The sequence below is a fragment of the Alligator mississippiensis genome, chromosome 16 (assembly GCF_030867095.1).
Source record: "Alligator mississippiensis isolate rAllMis1 chromosome 16, rAllMis1, whole genome shotgun sequence".
Classification (NCBI taxonomy): domain Eukaryota; kingdom Metazoa; phylum Chordata; order Crocodylia; family Alligatoridae; genus Alligator; species Alligator mississippiensis.
Genome location: NC_081839.1, coordinates 30,405,941 through 30,431,825, shown reverse-complemented (window position 1 = coordinate 30,431,825; position 25,885 = coordinate 30,405,941). Strand labels below are relative to the sequence as shown.

The following is a 25,885-nucleotide window of genomic DNA, read 5'->3' as shown; positions in this document are numbered from 1 at the left end:
AATAGGTGTTTTCACAGAAACATAGATGTTACAAATGGAAGGTACTATCTATAAATTGCAGGTTAAGTGAGGATTTTATAGCCACAAAGATCTATTTTAATTGGTGCTACACACTGTAATTGCTTATTGATTTCTTTTTTTTTTCTTTTTTTTGGGCTCCTGGCTTTCACACTAAAACTGCTCAAGCAGCAGAAACCTCATAAATACATAGATATGAAAATAATAGCTGTGCAGTCAGAGTCTAACAAAATCAACACATTGCTAAAAAGGTAATTGCTACTTGCATGGGGGCTTCACTGTGGATTGTTTTAATTAGCTCTCCCTTAATTGTTGAATGAAAGAAAAATAAATGGCCATGTGAAGTGCTAGAGGAGAGCAGTAATCCACCCAATAATGCTGAATTTGATCATGCTGAGCCAAATTATCAGCTACTGCAGGCCAGTGCAACTCTTCTGATGGTAGTAGAGCTGAGCTGGTGTACAGTAGCAGTCTATGTGGTCCCTTCTCATTTTGGTGTCTGCCTGCACCCAGGCCTGCCTCCTAATTGTTTTATTGCAAAGTGTTGATTTTGTTGTGCATAAAAACCTACATTAAAGAAGACACCAAGGCCTAACTTATAAATAGCAGATCTGACACACACAACACAGGCTCTCTTAGAAACCCATCTCTCCCACAGCTAGTCCCTCAGCATAACTCACTACCCGGAAACCAAAAGGGGAAACAGCTATTCTCTATGTCTGAGAAAATGGCAAGTGTCATCTTAAGAATGATTTCATCTCATTTCCCCTCCTGCAATGCATCTGTTTTGGACCCAAAAGTGAACTGGGTGCTAGCATAGTTTTATGGTTTGCAGCAGCTAGTCTCACGTTATTGCAGAGACTTTACTGCAGGGTACAAATCTCTGGACAGGTCAACTCCTGATTATGCTGCAAATCTTTAACGCCTGGGAAAAGCACTGCAGTGCTGCTCTCAGCAGGAAGGAGTCTGTTATACACACTTGGTGCTAGTGAATGGGGCATTTGCTTCAATCTCTAGTAAGAAAAGACCAGTGGGCTCCAGGGGGTGTTATTACTGCCTTGCCCTGGGAGAGGGGGTGCCACAAAGCCTTGCTAGCAGACCTGGCACCTTGCATGAATCCATGCCACTTGCGCTTGAACCTGTGGCACTGTGACCCTCAGTGGCAGAGATCCTGCATGAACCTGTAACTACAAATCCTTTCTCATAGTATATGTGTGAGAGGCCACCAGGGTGAGCGTTAAACTAAGTTGGCCGGGGGGACGGGGACGCAGAGGAACATGGGGACACTTTGCCATCAAGCCAGGTGACGCGCAGGTAGTACCCAGGTACGTGATGGGGCTAGGGCAGGTTTAGGAACAAGGGGACGGCACGGGCACCTACAGGAGGCCTCAAATGCCTCTACACAAATGCTCAAAGCATGGGGAGTAAGCAGGAGGAACTCACTCTCCTGCTAGCTAGCAAAACCCCAGACCTAGTGGGGCTCACGGAAACCCGGTGGGATTCTAACCATGACCGGACAGTGGCCATCGAGGGATACAGAGCAGGGAAAAATACACGTCCTCAATGATCAGGATGAGGTCAGAGGAGAGGCAAAATGAGGTGCTTTGGGTAAAAATGCAAGGAGGGTGTGGGGAAAGGGACTTGATATGGGCGTCTGCTACAGACCGCCTCACCAGGAGGATGAGCTGGACCGGGAATTATCAGGTCAGCTCACGGAGGCTGTAAAGTCAAGGGATGTGGTCTTCATGGGTGACCTAAACTACCCAGACATCTGCTGGGAGGAGCAGGCAGCCCAGTCCGACCGCTCACTTAGGTTCCTAGCCAGGATACAGGACCTCCACCTAACCCAGGAGGTGCATAGTCCCACCAAGGGAAATGCCTTGCTTGGGTTGGTCCTTGCCACAGGCGACGACCTGGTGAGGGGTCTGCGGGTACTCGACCACCTGGGCGACAGTGATTATCTCCTGCTGGAAAGCAAGCAGCAAGGCAGAGGTCCTCGACTTCAGGAGGGCTGACTTCTATGAGCTAAGCAGGTTAGTAGGAGAGGCAGTGGTGTCTTGGAGCTTTAATGAGATGGGAGTCCAAGACGGGTGGTTGTTCCTCAAGGAGACGATCCTCCCAGCTCAAAGGGAGTCGGTGCCAATGCACACCAAGGAGGGCAGGAGTGCTAAGAAACCCCCATGGCTCAGCAAAGACATCCAGGGATGCCCGAGGGCAAAAAAGGAGTCGTACAAACAGTGGAAGCAAGGGGCTAACACCAAGGAGGATTATACCTCCATTTTTAGGACTGCAGGGAGGCTGTTAGGAAGGCCAAGGCAGAGATGGAGCTAGGGCTGGCGACCAGAATTAAGGATAGTAAAAAGTCCTTTTTCAAATACATAGGAGTCATAAGAAGGCACTGGGTACCATGGGGCCCCTCCAGGATAGGTGTGGCCATCTGGTGATTGCAGCAAATGAAAAAACTGACCTCTTTAACAAATTCTTTGCCTCCATAATCCTGAACAGGGACCAGGGCATCTCCCCACTAGAACTGCAGACGGACCCGGAGGAGGCACCACCATGCCTAGTGTCAAGAACAACCTAGTTAGGGAACTTTTGGAGGGGCTGGATGTATTTAAATCAGTAGGTCCAGATGCTCTTCACCCACAAATTGTTAGCAGGTTCAGGCTGGACATCAGGAGACATTACTTTACAGTTAGGGCTCCCAAGGGAGGTGGTGCTCTCTCCTACCTTGGGGGTCTTCAAGAGGAGACTGGACAGACATTTGGCTGGGTTGATATGACCCTGGCACCCGTTCCTGCCCGGGGTGGGGGGTCAGACCTGCTGATCATCCCTAAGCACTATGATACTATGACCTTGGATGCGTATGCCTAGGCAACAATAGGGAGGAGCGGAGGTTGCCTAGACCAGTGTTTCTCAACCTGTCGGTCGCGATCCAAAAGCGGGTTGCAAGAATATCTGAAATGGTTGCGAACGAACTTAAAAAATGGATTCTCCTTTAAAGGAGAACAAGCTGGGAAACTGGCTTTTCCCTTGCAGGCTGGCAAACTTCCAGCCTGCAAGGGGCAGCTTGGGGGCCTCCTGCCCCACACCCTCAGGGCAGGGGGTCGGGAATGAGGGGCACGGGGTTGAGACTGGCCATCAATGTTTACAAGTGGGTCTTGATACAAAAAAGGTTGAGAACCGCTGGCCTAGACCGTCCATCCCACCTGGAGACAGCTCCCAGGACGCTGGTCCCTCGGTGGCTGTGGTTACCTGCACATCCCAGAAGCAAACCCATGGAGCAGGCAAGGAGGCCACCACTGAACCACGGTAATGCGGCCCGTGAACCTTTAGCATGCAGAAAATTGCCCGCGGCACTTGGTAATAGGGCACCTAGGTGGGGTGCATGGTGTTCACAGGGGTAGGGACGTGCGTGCTTGCCGATGCACGGGGTTAGAAGAGGTAGGGTGGGGTGCCTGGGTCTGCTGCTCTTGTTCCTGGCGCAGGGGCTCGGCCCTAGGACAGATGGGGCGGGGAGGCAGCACCCCTGGAAGGCGCTGGGGCAGGTGGAAGCTGCCGGACTGGAGATCTGCCGGCTGCAAAGACCGAGCCAAGCGCCGTCCGTCCTGCCTGGCAGGAGCGGGACTTAGTGCCTTGCTTCTCTCCATGCAATTGTACAGCTGGAGCCCTGCCACCGTGTCACACCCATGGCTACACGTACCAACACACATGTGCACGCACCGGTACACACACGGGTACATGGATACGTGTACAAAGCCACATGTGCATAAGTACAGACATAGACACACCGCCGCACACCCTTCTGCACACATGGGTACACAAACACACACAGCCAAACATGGGGACACGCTACTAGGCGGGGACACACTACACGCACCCAAGTAGCTGTGCAGTCATGCACACCGCAACACACTTTCCAACATGTGCGCAGGTACACATGCGTACACGCTCACAGGTACACGCAGCTGCCCATGCACGCACAGGTACATACATGTGCACATGGGTATACATGCACACACAGGTACACACATGCGCGCGCACGCACGCAAGCACGCGCACGCTCCGCCGCGGGGCGGGGCGCGGGGGCCGCAGGGACTCGTTGTCCGCGCGCGGAGGGAGGCGGCGGCGGCGGCGCGGGGGCGGAGCGGTGCGGCGCGGCCGGGCCCGGCCCAGCGCGGTGCGGCGGCGCGCAGGGATCCGCGGCCCGTGAGGCGGCGCCTCAAGTACGGACAGGAAAATAAATAAATAAATAAACAAACAAACATCCCCGCGCGGCGCTCGCCGCCCGCCCCGCGCCCGCCCAACCCCCGCAGCGGAACCGGCGGCGCCGACCCGACCCGACCGGCCCGGCCCCCGCCCCCGCCCCGCCACATCCGCCGGGCCGGGCCGGGCCCTAGCGCAGCGGCAGGCAGGCGCGGGAGCCTCGGCCGCGCCCGGGACATGGGCCCCGCATCGCCCCGCGCCCGGCGCCGCCGCCCCCGCACCGACACCGGCACCGCCACCGGCACCCGCACCCCCCGCTAGCAGCGCCGCCGCCGCCGCCCCCGCACGGAGCGCCGCCGCCGCCGCCGCCCGCCCGGCCGCAGCCCCAATGAGCGGCTCCCAGCCCGCCGCCACCGACAGGTCAGTGCCCCGCCCGCCCCGGCACGGCCTGCGGGGCCTGCAGCGCGTCGGGGCGCGGGGCCTTGCACACTCGTGTGAGCCCCTCCCCCTCTGCACACTCGTGTGTGCCTGTCCCCTCCCCCCACCCTGCCCCGCACACTCGTGTGTGCCTGTCACCACCCCCACCCTGTGCCGCACACTCGCATGTGCCCATCACCTCCCTTGGCACACTCGTGTGTGCCTGTCACCACCCGCCCCCGTGCCACACGCTCGTGCCCATTACCTCACGTTACACACTCGTGTGTGCCTGTCACCACCCCCCCGCGCCACACACTCACATGTTCCCGTCACCTCACTTTGCACATTCGTGCGTGTCTGTCGCCTCTCCCTGCCCTGCCTCGCACACTCATGTGCGCCCATCACCTCTCCCGGCCTTGCCTCGCACACATGTGTGATCATCATCTCCCTCCACACACTCGTGCGTGCGTGCCTCTCACCACCCCTACCGTGCCCCGCACACTCATGTGCCTGTCAGCTCTCCTAGCCCTGTCTTGCACACCCGTGTGCACCTGTCACCTGTTGTGTGTGTGTGTGTCCCGGTCACCCTGGTGCAGGGCCGTCGCCTCCCTCGGTCCCTGCTGCGTTCCGCGCCCCACGTTTCCCCCCGGCGCTCGCGGTGCCGTGGGCACCGGCGACCCCACACCGCCTGCGCGGACGGCGGACGAGCCGCCCAGTAACCCCACACGGCAACTTGTGGAGGCACCGCGGGGATGCGAAGGAAGGGGGCTGCTTTTTTCTTTGCATTCACTTTTCGACTACTAGGAAACCCCTCGCCCTGGCACAGCTTTCAGGCAGGAGAAGCCTTGTCCTGCATAGGTGCGAGGGACGGCACCAAGCGAGAGCAGAACGGTGCGGGCTGAACCGCGTTTGCGCCTTAATGTGACCTGCGGTGCCTGAATCCGCTGTGAGCACGCTTTCAGGGCCTGCGGGAGAGGGCATCGGTTGCAGAGTTTGGGCACGAGAAAGCGGCTCTGACTTTTCATGAAAGTTTAGGCCTCCACATTTATTCTGGCAACGCGAAGGATTCTTGCTGTGCGTAAAACAGCCAGAGTCCAATAGAGAGGAAGCAGGTCTCCTGCATTTTCTTTGGGGGACCCATTCGCCGCATACCGAGGATTTGAAAGGAGTTTTGCAGCATGCGGCATTTTTGCTGGAAATATAACGATTTGCTTGTTTTCTGCAGTGTGTGAGGTGACAGCAGGGAGAGAAGTGTGTGTGAATTGTGTATGTGTGAGTGCATGCTCCCAGGCAGATTTTCACCAGACCTACCTCTTTGTACCTGGAGGGATGGTGACAGCAAGGAGAAGATACTGTTTCAGTGGCTCAGTGAGACTCTGTCGGCGTTCAAAAGGAGCACGTGCCTTAAAACAGCTTGAAAGGCAGCTTAGAAGCAGTAGGGTCATCTTCCTCGGACGTCGGTGCCTCGCTGCACCAGGAGGAGTCCAGGAGGGCGGCAGGCTTGGTTGCTAATAAAAGAAAATAGTTTCCATGATTGCATTTGGGCAGGCAGGCTGCAAACGCTTCCTGCTGCTTTCAGTCCTGGTCCAGGCATGTTTCCGTGCGGTATTCATTAAAAGCGCTCGAGTAGCAGCTTTAATGCTAGGAAAAGCAGCCGGCTTGAGGAATTGGGAGATGTAGAAGCTTTTGGATGTGACCTGGGTACGGCCACGGGGCCTTGCCCCTGACCTGGAGGAACCCCAACTGTCATGGCGAGAAGGAAATTCAGCTTTCATGGCCTGTTTGTCGCTTGGCTGAGGCTCTCGACCAAGTGCCAAATGTGACGGTGTGTTCTCGTGATGTGGACATCTGCCTACTCGAAACTGGAATGAGGCCACCCAGTCCTTTCATATCGGGCACAGAACGGGTTTCAGAAAGCACTGCCCTGGCAATCTAGTGGTGGAAAGCTCTGGGCCCCGTTAAAGCTGAAGAATTGTGTTTTGCCTCTGAATGGGAAGCTCTTAATTGAGAAATCTTAAAGCAGGTATGACCTAAATGCAGGGCTGGTGGCGTCAGTGGGATTGCAGGGTATAAGAGCATATTTTGGGTTTAGCTCTGTGTGACAGTCTATTTATAAGTCTTGGCATTCTGACATGTCCATGGTTGTGCTGAAACCCCCTTAGGATAAAGCAGCGTGGGCCCGTGCGTCTGAGTTAGGGTGTGATCACCTTCTGCTTGACGATGGCTGATGATGATCAGGTCTTATCTGGATTTTTTCTGCTTTGGTTTCGCCAAGTTCACCAGGAGCTTTCTGGTATCGTACTGACATTCGCCTCGACTGGGATTACACCTGCTCCTAACTCTCATCGCTCAGCTCATCTCTTGCACTAACTGTACGCAAGCTCTGGTGAACAGAGAAGGTAGCGGTTTCACTGTTGCTCCTAGACACGATGGGTTAGGTCGCAAACCCCTTTCCCCTTTTAGTCTATTGCTCCTTTTCTCTAACACTCAGCAGATTCTAGGTGTCTCTGTCATTGCCCGGGGGCATTTGAAGAAATGCTGTCAATTTGCATTGGCTTGGCTTGGGATAGTTGTGTGTCTCAAAGCGCATCAAACTCTTAGTCCAGATCTGTTTAATCATAGGTGTGTCCCGTCTCTGTATTCTTCTGTGTTACTTGATACACCTGCCCACTAAAGCAGAAAAGTTGTAAGGGATGATTTCCAGCATCTCCCTTCCTTTCCCTTCCCCCACTCCCCTGTCTAAATACCTGGTACTCAAAGGCATTTACTTATTTGAATTTTATAAAAAAATGACAGGTTTCATCAGATTTTTGACAGCTCCTCCTCCTCACCAGAGTTATTTTGGAAATAATAAGGAAGTGGCTGGCATGTCCTAAGAATGGAGTGAGAGCATCTGTTGTGTAGGGTATGCCATTAGGTCCCTAGAGAAACACTGAAACATTAGAAGCATCCTTCTCTTAAAAAAAAAAAAAATTAAAAAAATAGCCCTATGGAGTATGTGCACAGAACTGCCTGGGATAGCCTGGAAGGTGCAGCCGTGTGTGCCCTGGGTGAGGTCTCAGCGTAGAAAGGATTTGGAAACTTTGATGCAAGGGCGGTGAGACTTGCCTCCTTCCCTTCCCATGCACGCTAATGGATACTCCCTTTGAACTGAACTCTGGGGTAGAGGCTTACCTGAGCTAATAGAAGCAATGCTTAGTTAACCCAGGGAACAAGGTGTTCCCAGCTGTTTGCACCTCATTAAGGCCTTGTTTATTTGGAGAGCCTGAAGGCTTCCAAAGCTACTTTGGAGTTGGCAGACCTAGTTGAAGGCTGCTGGTAGGAGCCTTGGGATTGACAGCTGCTAGTCAGGGTCACACGTTACGCAGTTCAAACTGCTGCATTGTAAAACAGACAGTGGAGCCAGGTTCCCATGTGCTTAACAGATACGCAGATAACTGAGGTTTGTTATGGTGTGCAGTAGACAAATACAGGGGATGGGCCTGTTATGCACGTCGGGGACTTTGCACTGTGCTGTACTGTACTGCTCTCTCCATAATTTAGTCCTGTCACCTCTTGGATGGTAACAAATAATTCTTTTCCATCTGTGGTGTTTATACCCTGGAGGTTTGTAAATAATCCCCTAATCTCTTAACTGTGGATACGGTACATTCTTCTAAAATGTTTTAGCCCCAGGGTCTCTACTTTTGCTCTGTGTTCAGCTCCTTTTTAGTTGGTAACATGGTTTGTTTGTTTTTTTCTGATACCGAGCACAACTCTGGGATGTTGCCTTTCAAGTGCAAAGGTGAAGATTGAGGGGTCCAGCTTCACCTAAATTGGATCATGGAGTTAGCTTTAGGCCTGGCTGTGTATGGCATAGGATGTATTTCCCCAATTCTATTGGGGCTGCATGTCAACATGCAGTCGCGGTCTGTCCCTCCCTCACCCCAGAGTTCCTCTGTCCTAAGCTAAAAGCAGACATACTTTGGGCGTTGTGCTGTTTGGCAGCTTGTGGCAGGCAACACATGGCTGAGCAAGATAAGGGTTTTATTCTTTGTGGGACATGGTATGGCTGGGGTGAAATCCAGCCATTTGCAGGCCCTGGTGACTTGCGAGTGATCAGAACCTTGTTATATCCTGTTATGATCCTGCAGAAATATTTGAATGCAGTTCATTTTCACTTTGTAACCCAGTTCACATTTTTCTCGTACAGCCACTTCAGCCATATCAGAGCAAGGAGATTGGACTGTCACATCACTTGCTGTGCAATTTTTTGTGACTTAATAAAGTACTGTAAAGCATGTAGAACTTTTGAAAGAAGAAAGACTGTCTGGTTGAAGAACAGATTGTCATTCCTATGCAATTGCTGTCAAACGAGTCTTCTTTAGAACAGTTCTGTAGCCTCTGCTACCAGGATGGATTGGAAAATAGGGAATGTCGAATTTACACATAATTACCCTTGGGAGGCTTTTAATTGCTGATTTTTTTTTTTTTTTTTCCTCATCACTTGATACTAAAATAGACCCTAATTGTTTCTAATCCGCTTAGATGCACTTCCCCAGTCTTTGAGTGTTTATAAGTCCCCATGGTAATTGGGATGCCTCCTTGTAACTGAATGGTGGAAAATAGCCTCTTTTTTTCCAGTAGGACCAGAACAATAAGTTTCTATGAAGTTCAGGGCTTTCTCTGCAGAGCTGTTGCTAAATAGCATTCTGGGTTTACTATGAGAGAAGGGCTGTCATTTCATTCATATTTTTTACATTGCCTGTTCCAGCCCGTGTGCATGTCCTAGCCTTCCTTTTGTTAGTAGCCATTTGGTAGCTTTGATTTCTTGTCTTGCATTGTGCTTTCTCTTCGTTTATGTGTGAGAAAATGATCTGGTTTGTATGTGGGCTCACTGGATTGTATACCTTTACCGAACATGCCAGAATATGAGAAGGGTCTTCGCTGTATTCTGTGCCTTCACTGAACATGCAAGTTGTGAGGCCTACCACTGGCTGGGGAAGTTGAGGTGAGCTTGATTCCCACCCCCACTTTTGAACACTGCTGTGGGTGAATACGAGGATTACTTGCGTGGAGGTAGGAATGATGTAAATTCTCTGTGCACTTAATGCCTAGCCTGGTGCTAATTAGCTTTGTTCTAGACAGCTAAATGGTCAGGAATGGTAATGGGATGTAGAGGTTTTCACTGCTAAAATTGCTTGTAAAATTGGCCTGGCTGTGCAGGGACACTTGACAGATAGATGCCCACTGGTCACAGATAGATCTGAAGGGTGATGAGATCCAGGGCTGAAATCTCAGTGAGAAGCCTAGGTCCACACTGCTGTCACTGCTGCTGCTTCAGGCAAGGCGAAGTCCAGAGATTCTCTTTGGAGCCTCTGCCTTTTTGGTGTTGGGCATCTTTGAACCCGTCAGTGGTTGTTTAAAGGTAGAAGAGCTCTTTCCCTTTCCTACCCCCATCTACTCTGCTTCACGAGTCTCCTATTGCAGTGTAAGCACCATAACAGTTGATCCCTTTCCAGCAGGGATCAGTGACATGATTAACCTCTGCTTTTTACCCACCGGGAAGATTTTGCATATAGGGGAGTTCTTGTTTCAACAGGTTTCTCTAAATACCTGTGCTGCTGTGTGTTATAGAGAAGATAAGGACACCTTGCTTTTGGAGCAGAAGGTGCGGAGTTTGCCGTGGCCCTTGTTTCCTGCGAAAGCTTGTTTCATGGTTCCTGAGGCCACATTGCACGAGAACTTTCTCCTGCATAGATGAACATAGCCCATGGGATAAGCATTTCCTTTGTGCTGGGGAGTGGAGATGCCGAGTAAAGATCTGTACGGTCTTGGTTATGCTGGGCCACCAAGTACTTGGAAGATAATGCCATAGGCCGTAGCAAAAGAAAGTGGTGTAGGGGTCAGAGGACTGGTCTGATGCGCTTGTGGTTTTGCCGAGTTGGATGGCAGTATCTTAAACTCATTGATGTTTCCTCTTGGTAGATGGCTTTGCATTCATCTGTCTCCTGAAGAATTTGGTGAAGCCTTCAGGAAGAGAGGTCCCCAGCTTTGTCCCTACCCCATCTACTTTTTGTAGGTCTCCTTGCATAGTGTGTGGCTTCACTCTAGCCCAGATAGCCATTAGTCTTTCAGACTGAGATTTTTTTATTCGATATGTATGCACATAAATCCAAAGCCTTTATTTGTTCGTATGCCTGGATACAGGTATGGTCTTAACAAAGTTTGGGCTCCAGGCAAGGAGAGAAGGGAAACAGGTGCCAGGTTGTTAGTCACAAATGAGAAAGGGCTGTAGAGGAGGCAGAGGAAGGGGACATAATGCAGCGCAGGTCTCCAACATGTGAGAAAAGGGTGGGAGAGAGGAGAGCAGGAGCAGGAAGGGGCAGCATGTGCTCAGCTTGTTGTTATAATAGGAAAACAATCGAAAGTTGTTTTTGTTTGTTTTTTTAAATAAGAAAGCCTGGCAGGAAGTGGCAACACCGAGTCTCACAACAGTGAAAACAGCTCCTGTTAACAGCAAAACCCGAGCAAATGGTGTTGGGCCTCTGTGCTCACCACATGTGCCCCACGCGGTGCCCGGGCTCTGCTTGTAGGCTGCAGGTCCCTTCCCCACCCGTCTACTGTACTCAGTCTGTCGGCTCTTTTGGGTAGGGGTTTAGCTTGTGCAATCAGATCGTGCCCTGCCCGAACTACTGGTTGCCTGTGAGTTAAAGTTGTCTGCTGAGCTGCTTTGCTTTGTTATCTGTTAAGTCCATATTTAGTATATTGGACTGGATAACACAAATTGTCCTCTCCAATGGCACAGTCAACACAGAGTGCTGTTCCTAGCCCTGAGTACTTGAGCTGCAAGATGCCGACTCATGTATAGCAGGTGGGACAGCCCGTGGTAGACACCGCTCATTCTAATGTAATCTGTCTGCTTGTCAGCCTGTCCAGGGTCCTGCTGTGGTGGTATTGCAGCCTCAGTCAGAAACACAGCATCCGGTAGAGACCGGCCGGCAGTCGGACGTGCTGACTGGGGAGATGCACTTTGAACCGCCACTTGTTTAAAGAGCTCAGCAGAAATGATGACTCTGGTAGTCCGAACTCATGGCTAACCTCAAAGACCTGTCATGAAGTACCAGGTGTGAATTAACCCACAAGGCTACTCTTGGTGTGAGCAAAGGCTGCAGGGATTGTGCTTGTAATGAGTGGAGAAGGAGGGGGTGGTAGGTAGTTGCTTGCTTACATGAATGAGATGGTCTTTCAGGGGCAGGATTGGCCTTATTTGTTCTTGTATGTGTGACAGATTTTTGAGAAATACCTGATGGGGAAGTTAGATCTGAGTAGTGTTTCTTCAGCTAACTAAGTTCCTGTTTGCAGATCTCAAATCTGAGTCCTGGCTTGTACTATTGCAGGCAGGCATGCAGCATAGTCCTTGGGTGACTTCCCAGCATAGAGCCAGCAGCTTGTGAGAAGTTGGGCATGTTTGTAGGAGTGAATATCTGTGATTTAAATGAACAATAGTGCTAGAAAAGGGGTGGAAGGCATGGCTGGAGTTTGAGGTGACTCAAGACAGGGCTTCTGGTGGTCAGATCTCCTTGACGGAGCACCAGACTGGTTCAAGGAAAGATGAGGGATCCTAAGTTCCCCACTCCTATGCATCAGGGGTATAGGTTGTAGCCAGACAAGGTTTTTTGGGTAAAGCTGATCTCTTTTCTTATACCAACTAGATATTGGTCTAACACAAGAGATTGGATTTACTCAAAGAACCTTGTTTGTCACTCCTATGCAGATATCCAGGTTGTAGCTGTATTGCAATGTCTAGAGGCAAAAGGAATCAAAACCTGTGGAAGAGGTGATATCTTGTATTCGCCCAACTAGATACTTGCAAACAAATGAAATAAATAAATAAAATAATTTGTTTGCAAATATCTACTGGGTCTAATAAAAGGTATTATTTGCAAACAAATTATTTTATTTATTTATTTAATTTGTTTGCAAGTATCTAGTTGGGCGAATACAAGATATCACCTCTTCCACAAGTTTTGTTTCCACTCCTACACATGCACATTTGGATCTTCAGGTGGCTCCTGGAAAGCCTTCCTCTGGAGGATAGCTGTTTGGCGACTGGCCTGCACACCCCCAGATGCAGATTCGGGCTCAGCAGGCCAAGGCAGGTGTTTCTTCCCTGCACTCTTGTGGCACAGGGTCACCAGTGCATGGATAGCCTATGCCCAGCAGCATGTAGCCCCTTTGTAAGAGGAGAAGGTGAAAGGAGAAGCATTGGCCAAAAAAAGCAAGCTCAGACAAACAAGAAAAGGCTGGAGTGGGCTAGATAAGGAAGAGAAGGGAGAGGAAATGAATGGGGGAGAGGCACAGGAGAGATGGTAGTAACAACAGGATATGGGAGGGGAATGTATCTGCTAACATTGCCCACAGCAAGCTCAGGCTCTCAGGACCTGAACATAGGTCTCTGCTCTTTCAGCCGGACCACAGGGATCTGTTGATTCCTTTTTGGAAACTGGGAAGCTCTCCATCCCCAGGGGCTTGGCATGTGCAGGGGGAGGAGGATTGAGCCTTCAGTTGTTATCCAGCCTTCTGAAACTTTACTCCGGAGCTGAACAGTTGCAAGCGCTGCTTGGTGAGAGTCGGGCCCTGTGCGTATCGGGTACTGCTTCTTTGCAGGGGTTTTTTGAGGTCAGGCTTTTCTAGTGAACTGGTTGTGTCAGCCTGGGCAAACAAGGCACAACTTTTTGGCTGTGAGAAACTTTGGCTGAGGCCAGGGACCAAATTCAGGAATGACCGACTTGGCTTTTGCCTGCACCTGGCAGGGGTGAGAACACTTTAACCTAGGCAGGACTCCAGTCATGTTTAGTTCCTTTTGGAGCAGACTGTACACTTCTGCTACCTGGAATTAGTAGCTTGGGCCGGGAAGGAGGAAGGATACTGTGTTTCATTTGAACCTGAAGGATGGGACCTTGGCCCTTAGCAGAAAATAAACGTGGTTCCTCTACTGAAGCACTAGAAGGGATTCGGAGAACTGTTCCCCGGAAAAAAAATTCTGGCTGAGCTCGGAGGCCCCAGGAGACCTGTCTGTAGTGCTGCGATTGGCAATCTGCTCCTGCCAGCTGCCGAGATGCACAAAATGATAGGTTGCGGCTTTCCCTGCGTTGTCTGTGGTTTCGGCAGCGGAAGTGGCTCTTGCGGCTGAGGCTGCGATCATCATTCAGCTTAGCAATAGTTTTGTGCAACGTTGTTTTGTTTCCTCTTTTTATCGCCTGCCAAAGGTGCCTCTGGGATGCTACTGGAAAAGCCATTTAGTCTTGGCCTCAAGGAAGATCTCCCACCTCTATTTACTGATGTAATTGCCCGTACTTCGCAGGAGGGTTAGGGAGAACATCACCGGGTGCCCTGAGCTCACAAAGTGCCCAGCTATTGATCCGGGTAGTAAGTCCTGCGCTCTGATACGCTACGTGGATGAAGCTGCAGGAGGAAACCGTCTCTGTCGCGTTATGGAAAGTGTGTGACTAGTAAAACACTCGCTCTTCAGTGGAACAGGCGCCTCCAAATGGGGTAGGTCACAGGAATGCTGGTGTGAAATTGTGCTGATTGTTTAAATGGTAGGCCTCTCTGTTTGGCTTGGCTGTTCCCCAGTGCTGGTTCAGCTCTGTGCCTTGCATGACAAACCCTGACCTCTCCTGTTCAGTAGGCTTTATCATCAAGATTTTAGCCTTGCTAAAGGGCTATTAATACTTTTCTGCTGTTCAGGGCTTTTCTTCCAAGCTTCTAAGTCTTATTTTACAGATGAGGAAACCGGCCTGGCTAGCACCGGGGCTCCCCTGGTGTTGCAAGCACTACATGCTCCCTCCCTGGGAATGGGAAATGTATTTTGCTAGGCTGGCAGGTGCCAGGAGAAGGATGGATATAGTCTGTGCATTAGGCTGGGGCTTTGTTGTGACAGTTCAGAGCTGCCTTCCTGGAGGAGGCTTCTCCCAGCAGCGTTCCTGGGTCAGTGTTAGAGCCGCAGCAGGTAATTAGGCTTCCAGGAGGAAAAGCCCCAACTTTGCAACAGGTTCCTAGTCTTTGTGATCTTGGAACAGATCCAGCTGAAAGGAATCCCAGTTTTGTCATTCATGGCTTGTGGGGCTGCTTCATCCAGGCTGCTTATTTACTCCTCTGACAAAGAACCTCAGGGGGCCTGCAAAGCACTTTGAAAACCCTGCTCCACCTCTCCCTGTTTGTATTGGGAGGAAACAGCTCCTTCAGATCTATACAGTGTTTCCTGATATATTAAACAGGGTTGAGCTCCTGGACCAGCTGTAAAGCAAATGTCTTTGGAGACTTGCAGCGAGGGTCACGGCTATGAATGAAGTCTCCACTCTTCTGTAGGGTGGGGAGCACTAGTAAACCTTTCCGCCAAGCGGGGCTTCACTTTCATGACATTTTACTTTTATTTTGTTTTTAAAGCTCCTTTTTGGAATGCTAGCATATGGGGTTTGCATCGTTTGGTAGGTTTTTAATGGCAGCGTCGTTTAAATCAAACCTGAGGTCAGCCCAGCTCCAGCGGGCCATCAGGTAGGCAAAGAGGAAAAAGCAGCAAAAAAACCCAAGTAGGTCACAAGGTAAAATATATGATAATAATAATATTAAAAATTATCATATGGTACAGAGAGTTGTTGCTATGAGTCCTGAAGGAAGGTACAAAGGCACTGCCAGCTTCGGACAAAGAATGATCTGTCCAAGGCCCACCTTCCTCGCGGGTTGGAAGTCCTGTTCCCCACGTGGATCTGGCTGATTCTGCTCTCCATCCCAAAGTCCCAATCTAGTCATTTTAGTTTGCTTTGGAAGCAGAGGAGGGGTTAGAAAATGGAGGGTGGATAAGTCTTGATCGTGGAGATGGGAGTTGCTCAGTGCCTGGGGGCTGAGGTTGGTAGGGGAGTGGTTGGTGTAGCCGCTAGTGTTTTTTTGTGTGTGTGTGTGTGTGTGTGTGTGTGTGTGTGTGTGTGATTTTGTTTTCTTTTGTTTTTTGGAGTTTTTTTGTTTAATTTCCTGAGCCCTTTGGAGGCTAGTGAAATGCTGGAGCTGTGCCCAGGCCTCCTGAGAATGACTCAGAGGCATCCCCCTTTGTTTCTGCCCCTTCTTCATGTGCATACATAAGATCGTACTACCAGCAATAATCTGTGGGGCTGGCCCCTGACGGTGGCCAAGGCTGTGGCTGCCCCAGTGGCCTCTGAATCTGCTTCTCACAAACTGTCATCTCTATTCAGCTGAATGATGACGTACAGGAATAAAAAGCCTGGCAGCACTGAATTTCATCCATGAAGATCATCCCTCCCCCCTGCTGTCTCTCCCATTAGACATGGGGATGTTCAGCTTTAGATCTAAACACTTGTTCTGATGTTGAAGCTGCTTTGGCTTCCACGCTGCAGTTTGGCAGGTCATGAAGTTATCTCCATTTCAGAAGGCTGAGCCGTAGGGAAATTGCCTTCATTCAGGCTGTTCATCAGTGGAGGAAAGCAAGTTCCCTTGCTTCCTTGTTAGTAAATTGGCAGCTGATCTGCTTGTGACTGCAGGTTTCCCCTGTCTAGACCAGTGTTTCTAACCTTTTTGTACCAGGGCCCATTTGTAAGCATCGATGACCAGTCTCGACCCAGTGCCCCTCACTACTGATCCGCTGCCCCCAGGTCCCAAGGGTAGGGTGTATGGGGTGGGGGGATGTAGGGCATGGGGAGCGCCAAGCAGCCCCTCGCAGGCTGGAACTCTGCCAGCCTGCAAGGGGAAAGCCAGTTTCCCACATTTTCCTTCTTTAAAGTTTGCTGATCCATTTTTAAAGTTTTTCCATAACCCTTTCATATATTCTTGCAACCCACTTTTGGGTCATGACCCACAGGCTGAGAAACGCTGATCTAGACATCACAATGATCTCAACACCTGTGAAGGTTGTGTTCTACTGTTAATGAGTTATCACAACAGTTATGGTTTGCAGAGGAAGTTTGATTTGTAGACATTGGCCAGGGGTTTCCTGAAATGGAGTCCCAGCCCCTTCCCTGTGCAGCCAGGATGGCCAGTTGGCAGTCCGTTTTGGTCCGAGGCCAGAAGGACAAATGTAATGGATTAGGCCATAAACGTATCTGAGGCAGCTTTGAGTGCCTATGCAAGAGGATTTTTGCAAAAAAAAATTCTTGAATTAAAAATAAATAAATAAATAAAGAGTTTTTTTTAAAGAATTATTTTTACAAAAATCACGTTGGTCTAATAAGAGATCACCTCTATCACAAGCCCTGATTGCCTTTTCCTCTAAACCCTGGATACCTATGCAACAGGAAACATTAGTGGGCAAGGAGGTAAGTTGGTACATACTGTGTGATGCCTCGGGTACAGTGGAAATATATAAGCAATATCAGCATGCTGGAATTTGGAAAACACATACCTAAAATGGTTGGAGAAGTGGGTTCGAACATGTGTATGGGCTGTTCAGCCCTTTGTGATGACAGGAGCAGAGAGCCACGCACACGCTGTGCTTGGGCGCAAGTCAGAAACCTCACGCTGCTCTTCGGGCTGGGCATGAGACAGGCTGCAGTTATGATGCCAAAGCTAAAACTGAAGCTCATGAAAAACCGGTGGTTAAGAATATCTGTAATGATCAAATATTACCTGTGGATTATTGTCATTATTGGATTAAATTTTGCTTGCGATTCTGAGTCGAGCACTGTCCATCTTCCCAAGCTTAAAAGAGGAAATGATTTCTAAAGAGGGATGCCACTCTCAGCCAATGAGCAAAGGTTGAAAGTGCAAGTACATTTGCTACCAGAAGCCAGCATTAATGGCCCTGCCTCCATGAAAGGGAAATGCCCAGCGTGATTCTACCCCTATACCTTCCCCTTTTCTGGAATAAGGATGCTCATCCAGGGGGGCGTAGCAATACAATTGAAGCAGCAGTGGGGTAGACATAAGCCACAAACTATCTTTAATACAGACACACCCCAACTCTCCTTTTCCCTTTCTCTTTGTCCCCTCACCTCTGGAAGTCAGCAGTGTGGCATTAACAACATGCTAGAGGCATAATAGTCTTTCCCGCTGATGTGGATGGGAAAGACTGGATGGCTCTGGAAAAGAGTATTGATTATTTATTGACTTGGGCACAAAGGAGAAATTGCCATTGCAGGAAAAAAAGATTGCAATTATTGCTGCCTCGGGAGCAACAAAGGAATTAATTTAGTTCTAGGGGAGATAATATATTGCTGCTCTCTTTGGGTCTGATTGTGTAGCATTTGAGATGCTGGGAGCTGTAAATGTCAGCGCTGGCGTTTTCCTTGTCACATCGAGGGGATGAGAGAGTAGCACTTGAGGGGAATGGATCTCTGTGTCTTCAGAGCGTGGGAGTCTGAATACAGGTATTGCTGTCTTGGGCTGTGACTCTTGCTGTGTGCTGCAGTTGGGAGTGTGAATCCAGGCATTCATTCTGGGAGAGGTAGATTTTAATTCTGTTGGGGCAAAAACTGCCTAGCTTCTGGAGTCAAACCTGGGGTGCAGTTAAAATCCTCCAGAATTGATTTATAGGGTGGAGTGGGGTCTTCCGCCAGAGGGGCTTCATAATGCTTTGAGAAAATACTTCCCTGCTCTTACCTGAACAAGGATCAGTTAATTTTTTTTCTTTCTGATCACTGATCCATAACTCCTGCTTGGGCACGTTTATCAGGCCTGCAAGGTACTGTAGCAGGGGGTGGGATCTTAAAACCGGGCTGTTGCATATATCTCCTTGCTTCATGAATTCAGACCCTTGCACTTTTTCCCAACTTGCTGTGGATGAAGGGCATTATTTCCATTGAGAATCTGGACCTCCCCCCTTCTTATTTAGGTCTGTTTAATGAGACATGAGACCATAAGATGGTCACTGTTCCCTTTTTGTTTTGTATGCTTCTGTGGCGCTGGTCCTGGGTTGGACTTGTATTGCTTTCAATTCCTAGACCAGTTGATGCATCTGTGTCCTAACAGTTTTACTGGAATCAATTGAACTTAGCTGGAGGGCAGGGTGAGCAAAGCTTTGGTTTACTAGGCTGCGTGTTAAAATGTGAAATGCCTTTGAAACCGGTCAAGGTAAAAGACCAAGGAGGAAAATGTGACCTTTTGAAAGGAGCCCTGTAAATTCTACTTTGCTGCACCAGAAGTCAGCTCAGGCCAGGGTCGCCTGCAAGTTAAACTCAGCACTCCCACAGGAGGGAGAGGAGGAGAGAGATGGACCCATTTGCTGCTGTCTTGCACAAGCCTTTTGTTTGCTTTTATTACATCTATCATTGCCTTTCTGTAACTTTGAGCTTCCTTCTAATCAGCCTCCATTTCTGTATCGTCAGCCCTAGGGAATGGCAAAGCTGCCTGTCGTGCAACATGGAGCTGGGGAGGTTCTGAGCTAGCACTTTTTGGGCTTTTCCTTCGTTTTTCTTAGAACAGCCACTTCTCCATTAAATAATCTCTTCGTCTGCATTGAAGCCCAGTTGTTGCTAGCACCGCTCCAGCTAGAGAGCGGCCGTGGCTTTAAAGATCCACCGCTCAAGAAGCGATTCCATAGTGCTGCTGCTGTCTGCTCAACATTAACATAACCGCGCGTAAAAAAAAAAACACCCCAGCATCATGCGGTTTGTCTTTTAATAACTGCCTCTGTAAACTAAGTTAGTGGCCTACTCCTAACTCACGCTGATGTGCTCTTCAGGCAGCTGCAACGCAGAAGGTGGGTTTTGCTCTGAGGACAGCTAGGGGGTTTCCTTGCCGTGAATCATTTGGGGAGGTGCAGGATGAGTAGGGTTGTGTCTCTGTATTTGAACTCCCAGCTGTTTGGTTTTTTTTTCCTGCTCCTCCTTTCTGTTACTCTCCCCTCTTCCCCTCCCTCCTGGTTTTCCACCCAGCTCAAGTTTTCTGACCTTGGGGTCTTTGCTGATTCCCTTGGGAGGGATGGCCTCAGTTGTGCAGGGCTAACCCTACATTTGATTTGCTCTTTTCTCGCTGTGTCCATGGTGGTTTCTTGCAGACTTAAATTTCTCCACTTGCATATATGTGGCACACAACTTGCCTTTTAATTATCATCCCCCCACCCCCAATCTTTATTTTGGGCATAGGGAAAAGAATTGAATTCTCCAATCTTGATGCTTGCAGCTTTGATTAGAGGGGTCTTGTTAGGACTGTGCTATGGATGTAAGAGGACGTGCTTGAGGGCCGAGGGCTGTGCTCGTAGATGTAGGTTTGCCACTGATGTGCTACATCAGGATACCAAAGTCTCCTCCTGTCTCTGTGTCTCAGTTCTCCGGTCTGTAAAGTGGCGACAAATTTGGGGCTCTTGAAGGTGCTATTGTGAAAAGCTCTATCAGCATTAAGCCTTCATTACTCTGAAGTGTCTGCTTCTACCCAACGTGTGCACTCTTTAAAAAACCATCTCCTGTAAGCTTGCAGAAGTCCTAAAATGATGCCTCTGTGTTTGAGTATTCTCCGACCAATTCATAACATGTAGTACAACTGGCCTGTAGTACCTAAAGAAAATACGCAGTTTGCCCAAGGCCTCTCTGCTTCCTTAAAGTATGGCAGGAACATTTGCACTGCCATAGTGGCCAGCCAAAAAGGGTTTGCTTTCCCCCTCCCTGTGGATTATCGGTCTCGGCAAAGTGGAGCAGATTACCTAGAGAAGCTGTGAGCGCTCTGGGGGCACAGAGGACAAATGTGCTTCACTCTGCATGCCTGAAATATGCCCCTGTCTGCAAATGGCACAGAGGAAGCGTCTCTGAGGTGGGGGAACAAATGTTCTGGGTGACAGCTGCAGTGCTGGCAGCGTTCGTGTGCCTCTGGCCAGAAGCTGTCTTTGGAGGATCGGTATCAGTGCAATGAAGTGGGAAGGGCAGAAACTTCTTTGAAGTCAAAATAAAGGTACATGGGTGATGTTGGGTCAGCACCGGCACAAAAAAAAGGGGTGGTTTGCACGCCTGTACGGCTAGTGACAGGTGAGTAATGCTGTTTGGAAGGCAATAGGAGGACTCGGTTAGACACTGTTGCTCTTTACATAACACACCCATGTGTGTACCAGGAGTAATGAATATTTTCTAAAAATAACACATTTCCACTGAAGCAAGACTTTGCTTCATACCATCCAATAACCCTGCAGAGCTTTAACAAAAGGGATCAAGTGTTAGCGTCTCCACGTCGCTGTTCAGCAGCAGCGTTTTGCACGCTGAGTAATTATTCAGTCGTGAAGGCCTGGCATCCCTTGGATGTGTGCAGGGGCACAGCTGGTCTCCCTGACTGTCTGCTGTTGTGCAGACTCCTGAATTGAGCTTATTTTTGTGGTAGGGATTTATAGTGCAGTCATTTGCATCCCGAGTTGACGGTACTGCTTTAAAAAATAGGCATGCAAAATGTCTCCTGTCCGGTCTTTTATGAGCATAGGTGTCCTGGACGCAGGCTGTTGAAAAGGAGGGATGCAGAATGGTTGTCTAATGTGACGAGCAAGAGCTGGTGCCATGGCTCCTCTCAGGATGCTAAAAGCTGGTCATAGTGAGTTATAATAGGAAAGATGAGGACTGAGACATAGACATAGATTAACATAGAATAATCCTCTCAATTTTATTTCTACTTCTGAGATAAAGTAGTACAGGGGTCTAATTTCCATATAATTTGTAATCTAATTAAGAGAGGTGGAGCAAGAATAAATGCTTTATGCAATAATGAGACTACATGTGATGATATTGTTGTCTGGAGGCATATTTTTAGACTGGTAACAGGGTTCATTCTTTCCTGTCCTCCCATAATGTTTAAACAACTGTATTTCCTGCACGTTTTTCTTCGTCACAGCCGCTTTGAACTTGCCCAGTCTTCTACATCTGTGACTTCAATTTTTATTTCTTAAGGAATTACCAGTTCCTTCAATCCTGGTATCTCTCCAAGCATGCGGTGTAATAATCTACGCGCTTTGTGTCGTTCAAAGCTTGTTCAGAGCTTGAAATGCTGTGGGCTAAAGCTGCAATTTCAAGCGGTGCCGAGGAAAATGACATTTAGATGGCTTTTACAAGAAAAAAAAATCGTTACTGTTGCAATTGCGGGATCTTAATAATTTATTCCACTGGAGAGTTTGCGATGGGCTAATAGAAAATCAATCTGTTGGACAACCTGCTTCCTCCCTGGCACAAAGGTTCACTGAACAATGAGCGCTGCCATCTTTCCTTTATGTTTCTAGGAGCTGCCCAGGATCGGTGTCTCATGACGGCGACTCATTCTCACTTAGTCTTAGACCTCTCTTGGCCGGTTCCCTGGACTCCTGGCATTCAGAAGGGACCATTAGATCGTCTCTAATTTTCCTGGGTTGCAGGCCACTAAATCTCACCGCCCGTCCCCCCCATCTGAGTCCAGTGACTTGCCTTTTGGTTAAAGCCTTGCTGCTCTTTCGCTAGAGCATATATTTACGGCATCCAGCCTGGACCTGAAAACCAAGAAATGGAAGAGCCCACCACTTCTCTTGGTAGCTTGTTCCAATGGTTTATCACCCTTTTAATTTTGAAGTGTGCTCTCTTTCAACTTCTAACACTTGATGTTTCTGCTTTTCTCTGCTGTGTTAGGGAGTCCTCTAATAACTGGTATTTCTTCCCATGAAGTTATATAACTATGGTAGTGGTCACTTCTTTGTCCTTTGAATAGATTAAAGGGATTGTGCTCTCGAGTTTTTTTATTTGTAAGGTGTGTTCTGCCTCCCTCCAAATCATTTTTGTGGTGCTTTTCTGTACTCTCTTTTTTGGGTGTGTGTTTCCCCCCTCCCCCCCCCCCCCCCCCCCCCCCCCCCAGTAAGTGGCCTTCACGACCGTACGTGGCAAGCACGTACTGGTCTCGCCAGCGCAGCATGCTGAGAATGCGTTGGTCCTTTTTGCCTCAGATCATGTTGGGACCCCAGATTCAGTTGCTTATTCACCTTCCTAAATCCTCTGAGTCCCTGCTTTGCAGAATACAGGCATACTGGGAGCCTGGTTTCTTCTGCCTAAATGCCCCACCTTTTGCTCCTCTTTAAAACTTCCCGTTTGAAAGGACCCGGGTTGCTGACTGATCCACCTTGCTCTGTCTGACTGCTTGTCATCTTGGTGATGTTGGAGCGGAAGTGTCTGCTTGGCAGGGTCCCAGGAGAAACCCAGTACGTGTGTACATAGCAGGGAACGAGTGTCAGGTCATCCTTCCCCATGCTCTGGCCTGTTCCTGAGGTGTCCCGGGTCTTCTCGAGTGGTCCGGAAGTGGAGGGTGCGCAGCACTAGGCAGGGTCAGGAGAAGGCTGCAGGAGTGGAGCTGGAGGCTAATGATCAGATCCAGAGATCTCTTCCCTGCCTTGCAGCTTTCTGCAGGGGTGTGGAGTCTGCTCCTTGGGGACCTCCTCACATCCGCTGTGCAGAGCTCTGGGAAGCTACTCTTTTCCCAGGCTTGGCTCCTTATTGGGGTAAAGGTCTGTGAATTCCACATAAATATTTACCAGATCCCATCTTAACCAGCAGAGAGCCGCGAACGCTGCGACCCGGCAGCCAGCAGGACTTTGCTTGTTTTGCTTGCAGGGTCCGTGTCTCATCTGCGCCTGAGCTAGGAAGCATCCCATTGTTGGGAAAGGATGCGAAGGAAGACGCGAGGGCTATAATCAGAGCTGTGCGGCAAAGAATAACAACGAAGGGCCCATGGAGATTGAACCAGACGTTGGTAAACTGGAGGGAGTCGCGTCTTAGAAATTCCCGTGCAACTGCTAGAAGGAAACTAAGATGCAACAAGGAAAAGTCAATGGAAAATCCAACCTGACTTAGCTCATAAATGGAGTCTCCTCAAGGGTGTCCTCTTGTTTTCCCCTTCTTTTTGTGAAAAACAGGACTAATAAAATCTGGAAAGTAGCATCTGCCTCTCTCTCGCCCTATTCTGAGTTTTGGAAGCCACCAAAACCCTACGGTGGAGAACAGCCCATGGGTAGCTGCCTATATGGACTGGGTGACCATGGCTTGCTTTCATTCCTGGCAAGCCCAGCTGTATTGAACCACTTGGTCTTGTGGCCTTGTGAGCTGCCAAGTTGGGTTTTGCACAATTGGCATAACTTGCAGTGCAGAGAGCATCCAGGGATGGAGATCTGGGGTGATGTAGGAATGGCTGTTCCTGCCTTCTTTTTTGTTCTCTTCTGTTTCCGGACAGCTGCATTGAGGCTCGAAAGGGATCTGCAGCTCTTTCTCTCCATAACTAGTAAAAACATGCTTCTGTGGTGTTATAAACTGGAATAAAAAATAAGCTGGCCTCACCAGCTCTTAGGTGCCTTTGCAGCATTTGAACAGTCATAAGGCAAAGGCAAAGTCTTTAGCTACTGCCCATTCCCTAAAATGAAAACAACCAGTCTCAGCCAAGATCCTGCCAGATCAGGCTGTCCTTCCCCACAGCTGTTGCTATGCCCTTTCCCACTGTGGGCATATAGATGAGCTTTGCATCATGGCCTGAAAGCCATCTGACTTGAGCTATTTCAGAACTGGATGCAGCAGGGACTTGTGTTTCTAAAGTTCTCTGCTTGTCAGCTTTGGGAGTCTGTGTTCCTCCAGGGTATAGGCCAGTGAACATATTGCCATGAGATATGGGGCGTGCAGAGTACCTTGGCTTTTGGTAAATGTGGGGAAAGCTGCCCTGTGTTTGCTGTGGGGGAAGAGCACGCTCGTGGGCAGTCCCTATGGACAGCTGTTGCATTGTAAATTCACACTCTTGCTTCTCTGATGGCAACTTGCCCTTAGCATTGTGGTATTTAGGATCCATTGAATAGCCTGGGTCAGATCCTTTGTTGCAGTCAGCTCTTTTGCACCACACCACAATGTAATAGGAGCCACGGTACAAGTGAGTGTTGTGCAAATGGAATTGTGAGTTCAAAAAGTGTGTGTGTCACATCTCTAAATCCTGTGTCTTGCTGGCTCCTGTGATAGCCTGCCAGAAATGCCATCACTTCATCCTGTGCTGGAAGAGTCACAGCACCAAGCATCTGTAAAGTGTTCACGAGTACTCTCCTGTTTTTAGCGTGCAGCCTTGATGGCCACACAGTGCAGTTCTGAACCCTTGGGTTTTCTCCTTTGTGTTGAAAAGGCAATGTATCATTTTCCTGGGTGTGTGCGCCACCCAGCATTTCCTTACTTGCTGGTCCTGCAGATGCAGCCCTTGACTCAAATGTGCAAAATCCTCATAACATCTTATGAGTGTAAGACGTATTGATTGACACTCATGACGATGACATACTATTAGATACCTTCCTTGTAGATCTTTAAGAGAAAAAAAAAAGATTCACCCTGGAATGTTAAGTTCTTCAAGGATATTGCAGGGGTGTAAGTTGTAGCCGGGTAGGTCTAAGGACATAGGCAGACAAGGGTCTTTGGGTAAATCTGATTTTTTTTTATTAGACCAACTCAAATAGTTGGAAAAATGGAAAATGGAGAGAAAAGACCAATTATTTGAGTTGGTCTAATAAGATATCAGATTTACCCAAAGAACCTTGTCTGTCAAGGATAGAGGAGCATTTTGTACTTTTGTTTTTTTACCTTTGTTCTTAAAATTATAAACCTCTTTATAACGATCTCTTTTTCTGTGTCAAGCAGATAATATTCCCATTATACAGATGGATAAAACCAAGGTGTCTACACAGGAAATGCTTCCCCCAGAGTTGAACAGAGAGGACAAGAGTAGAGTAAATTTTGGGTTGTAAGTGGCAGTTCTAGACACTAGGTGTTGGACTGGTGCATGTACTGCTGTAGCTTGAGCTCATGCCCAGTGGCTACCTCCTTTACAAGGGGTTGAATATGAAGTGCATGAGTTGAGCAAAAGTCTTCTGCTGTAACTGCCTGGCCTTTTTCCAGGTATCCAGGACACTTGAGGGAGTGATGCTTGGTTTTTCTCAGTAAAAAATAAAAACTGGGGTTAAAAATAGTTGCAATTCGTGTGACCTCCCATCCCAGCCCTGAAGGGACCCATTGCTTTTAGCGCACAAGTGCTTCTGCTTATGTGTGAGTAAAGTGGCTGTGCAGGTTCTGCTTTGAGATAGCATGAAACAAGAAAAAGAGTTACAATCTGGCAATACTGAGGGTAAGGATTACTAAAGAAACCTTCCTGTTTCCTCTCTGCTGGCTGCAGGATGCTGGGACGGTGGGTCTTAAGAGGTGATGGCCAGTGAATTTCTTGAGCTGCTGCCCCTCTATTGTGTTTTCTTAAAGCAGAAGGTGTCCGAGAGCCTCTGCTTCTCTCTCTATAGGGAGTTTGTAACAAAAAGAGA

At 49.0% G+C, this 25,885-nt stretch overlaps 1 protein-coding gene across 2 annotated transcripts in view; it reads left to right on the top strand.

Moving 5' to 3' along the window:
* Positions 1–4,298: 4,298 nt before the first annotated feature.
* Positions 4,299–25,885, top strand: part of ARHGEF12 (Rho guanine nucleotide exchange factor 12) — an 88,855-nt gene continuing 67,268 nt past the window's right edge. For both annotated transcript variants that reach the window (XM_059719666.1, XM_059719665.1), the window contains exon 1: positions 4,299–4,644. In XM_059719666.1, coding sequence (XP_059575649.1) covers positions 4,613–4,644 — 32 coding nt within the window. In that variant the 5' untranslated portion in view covers positions 4,299–4,612. The remainder of the gene's footprint in view (positions 4,645–25,885) is intronic.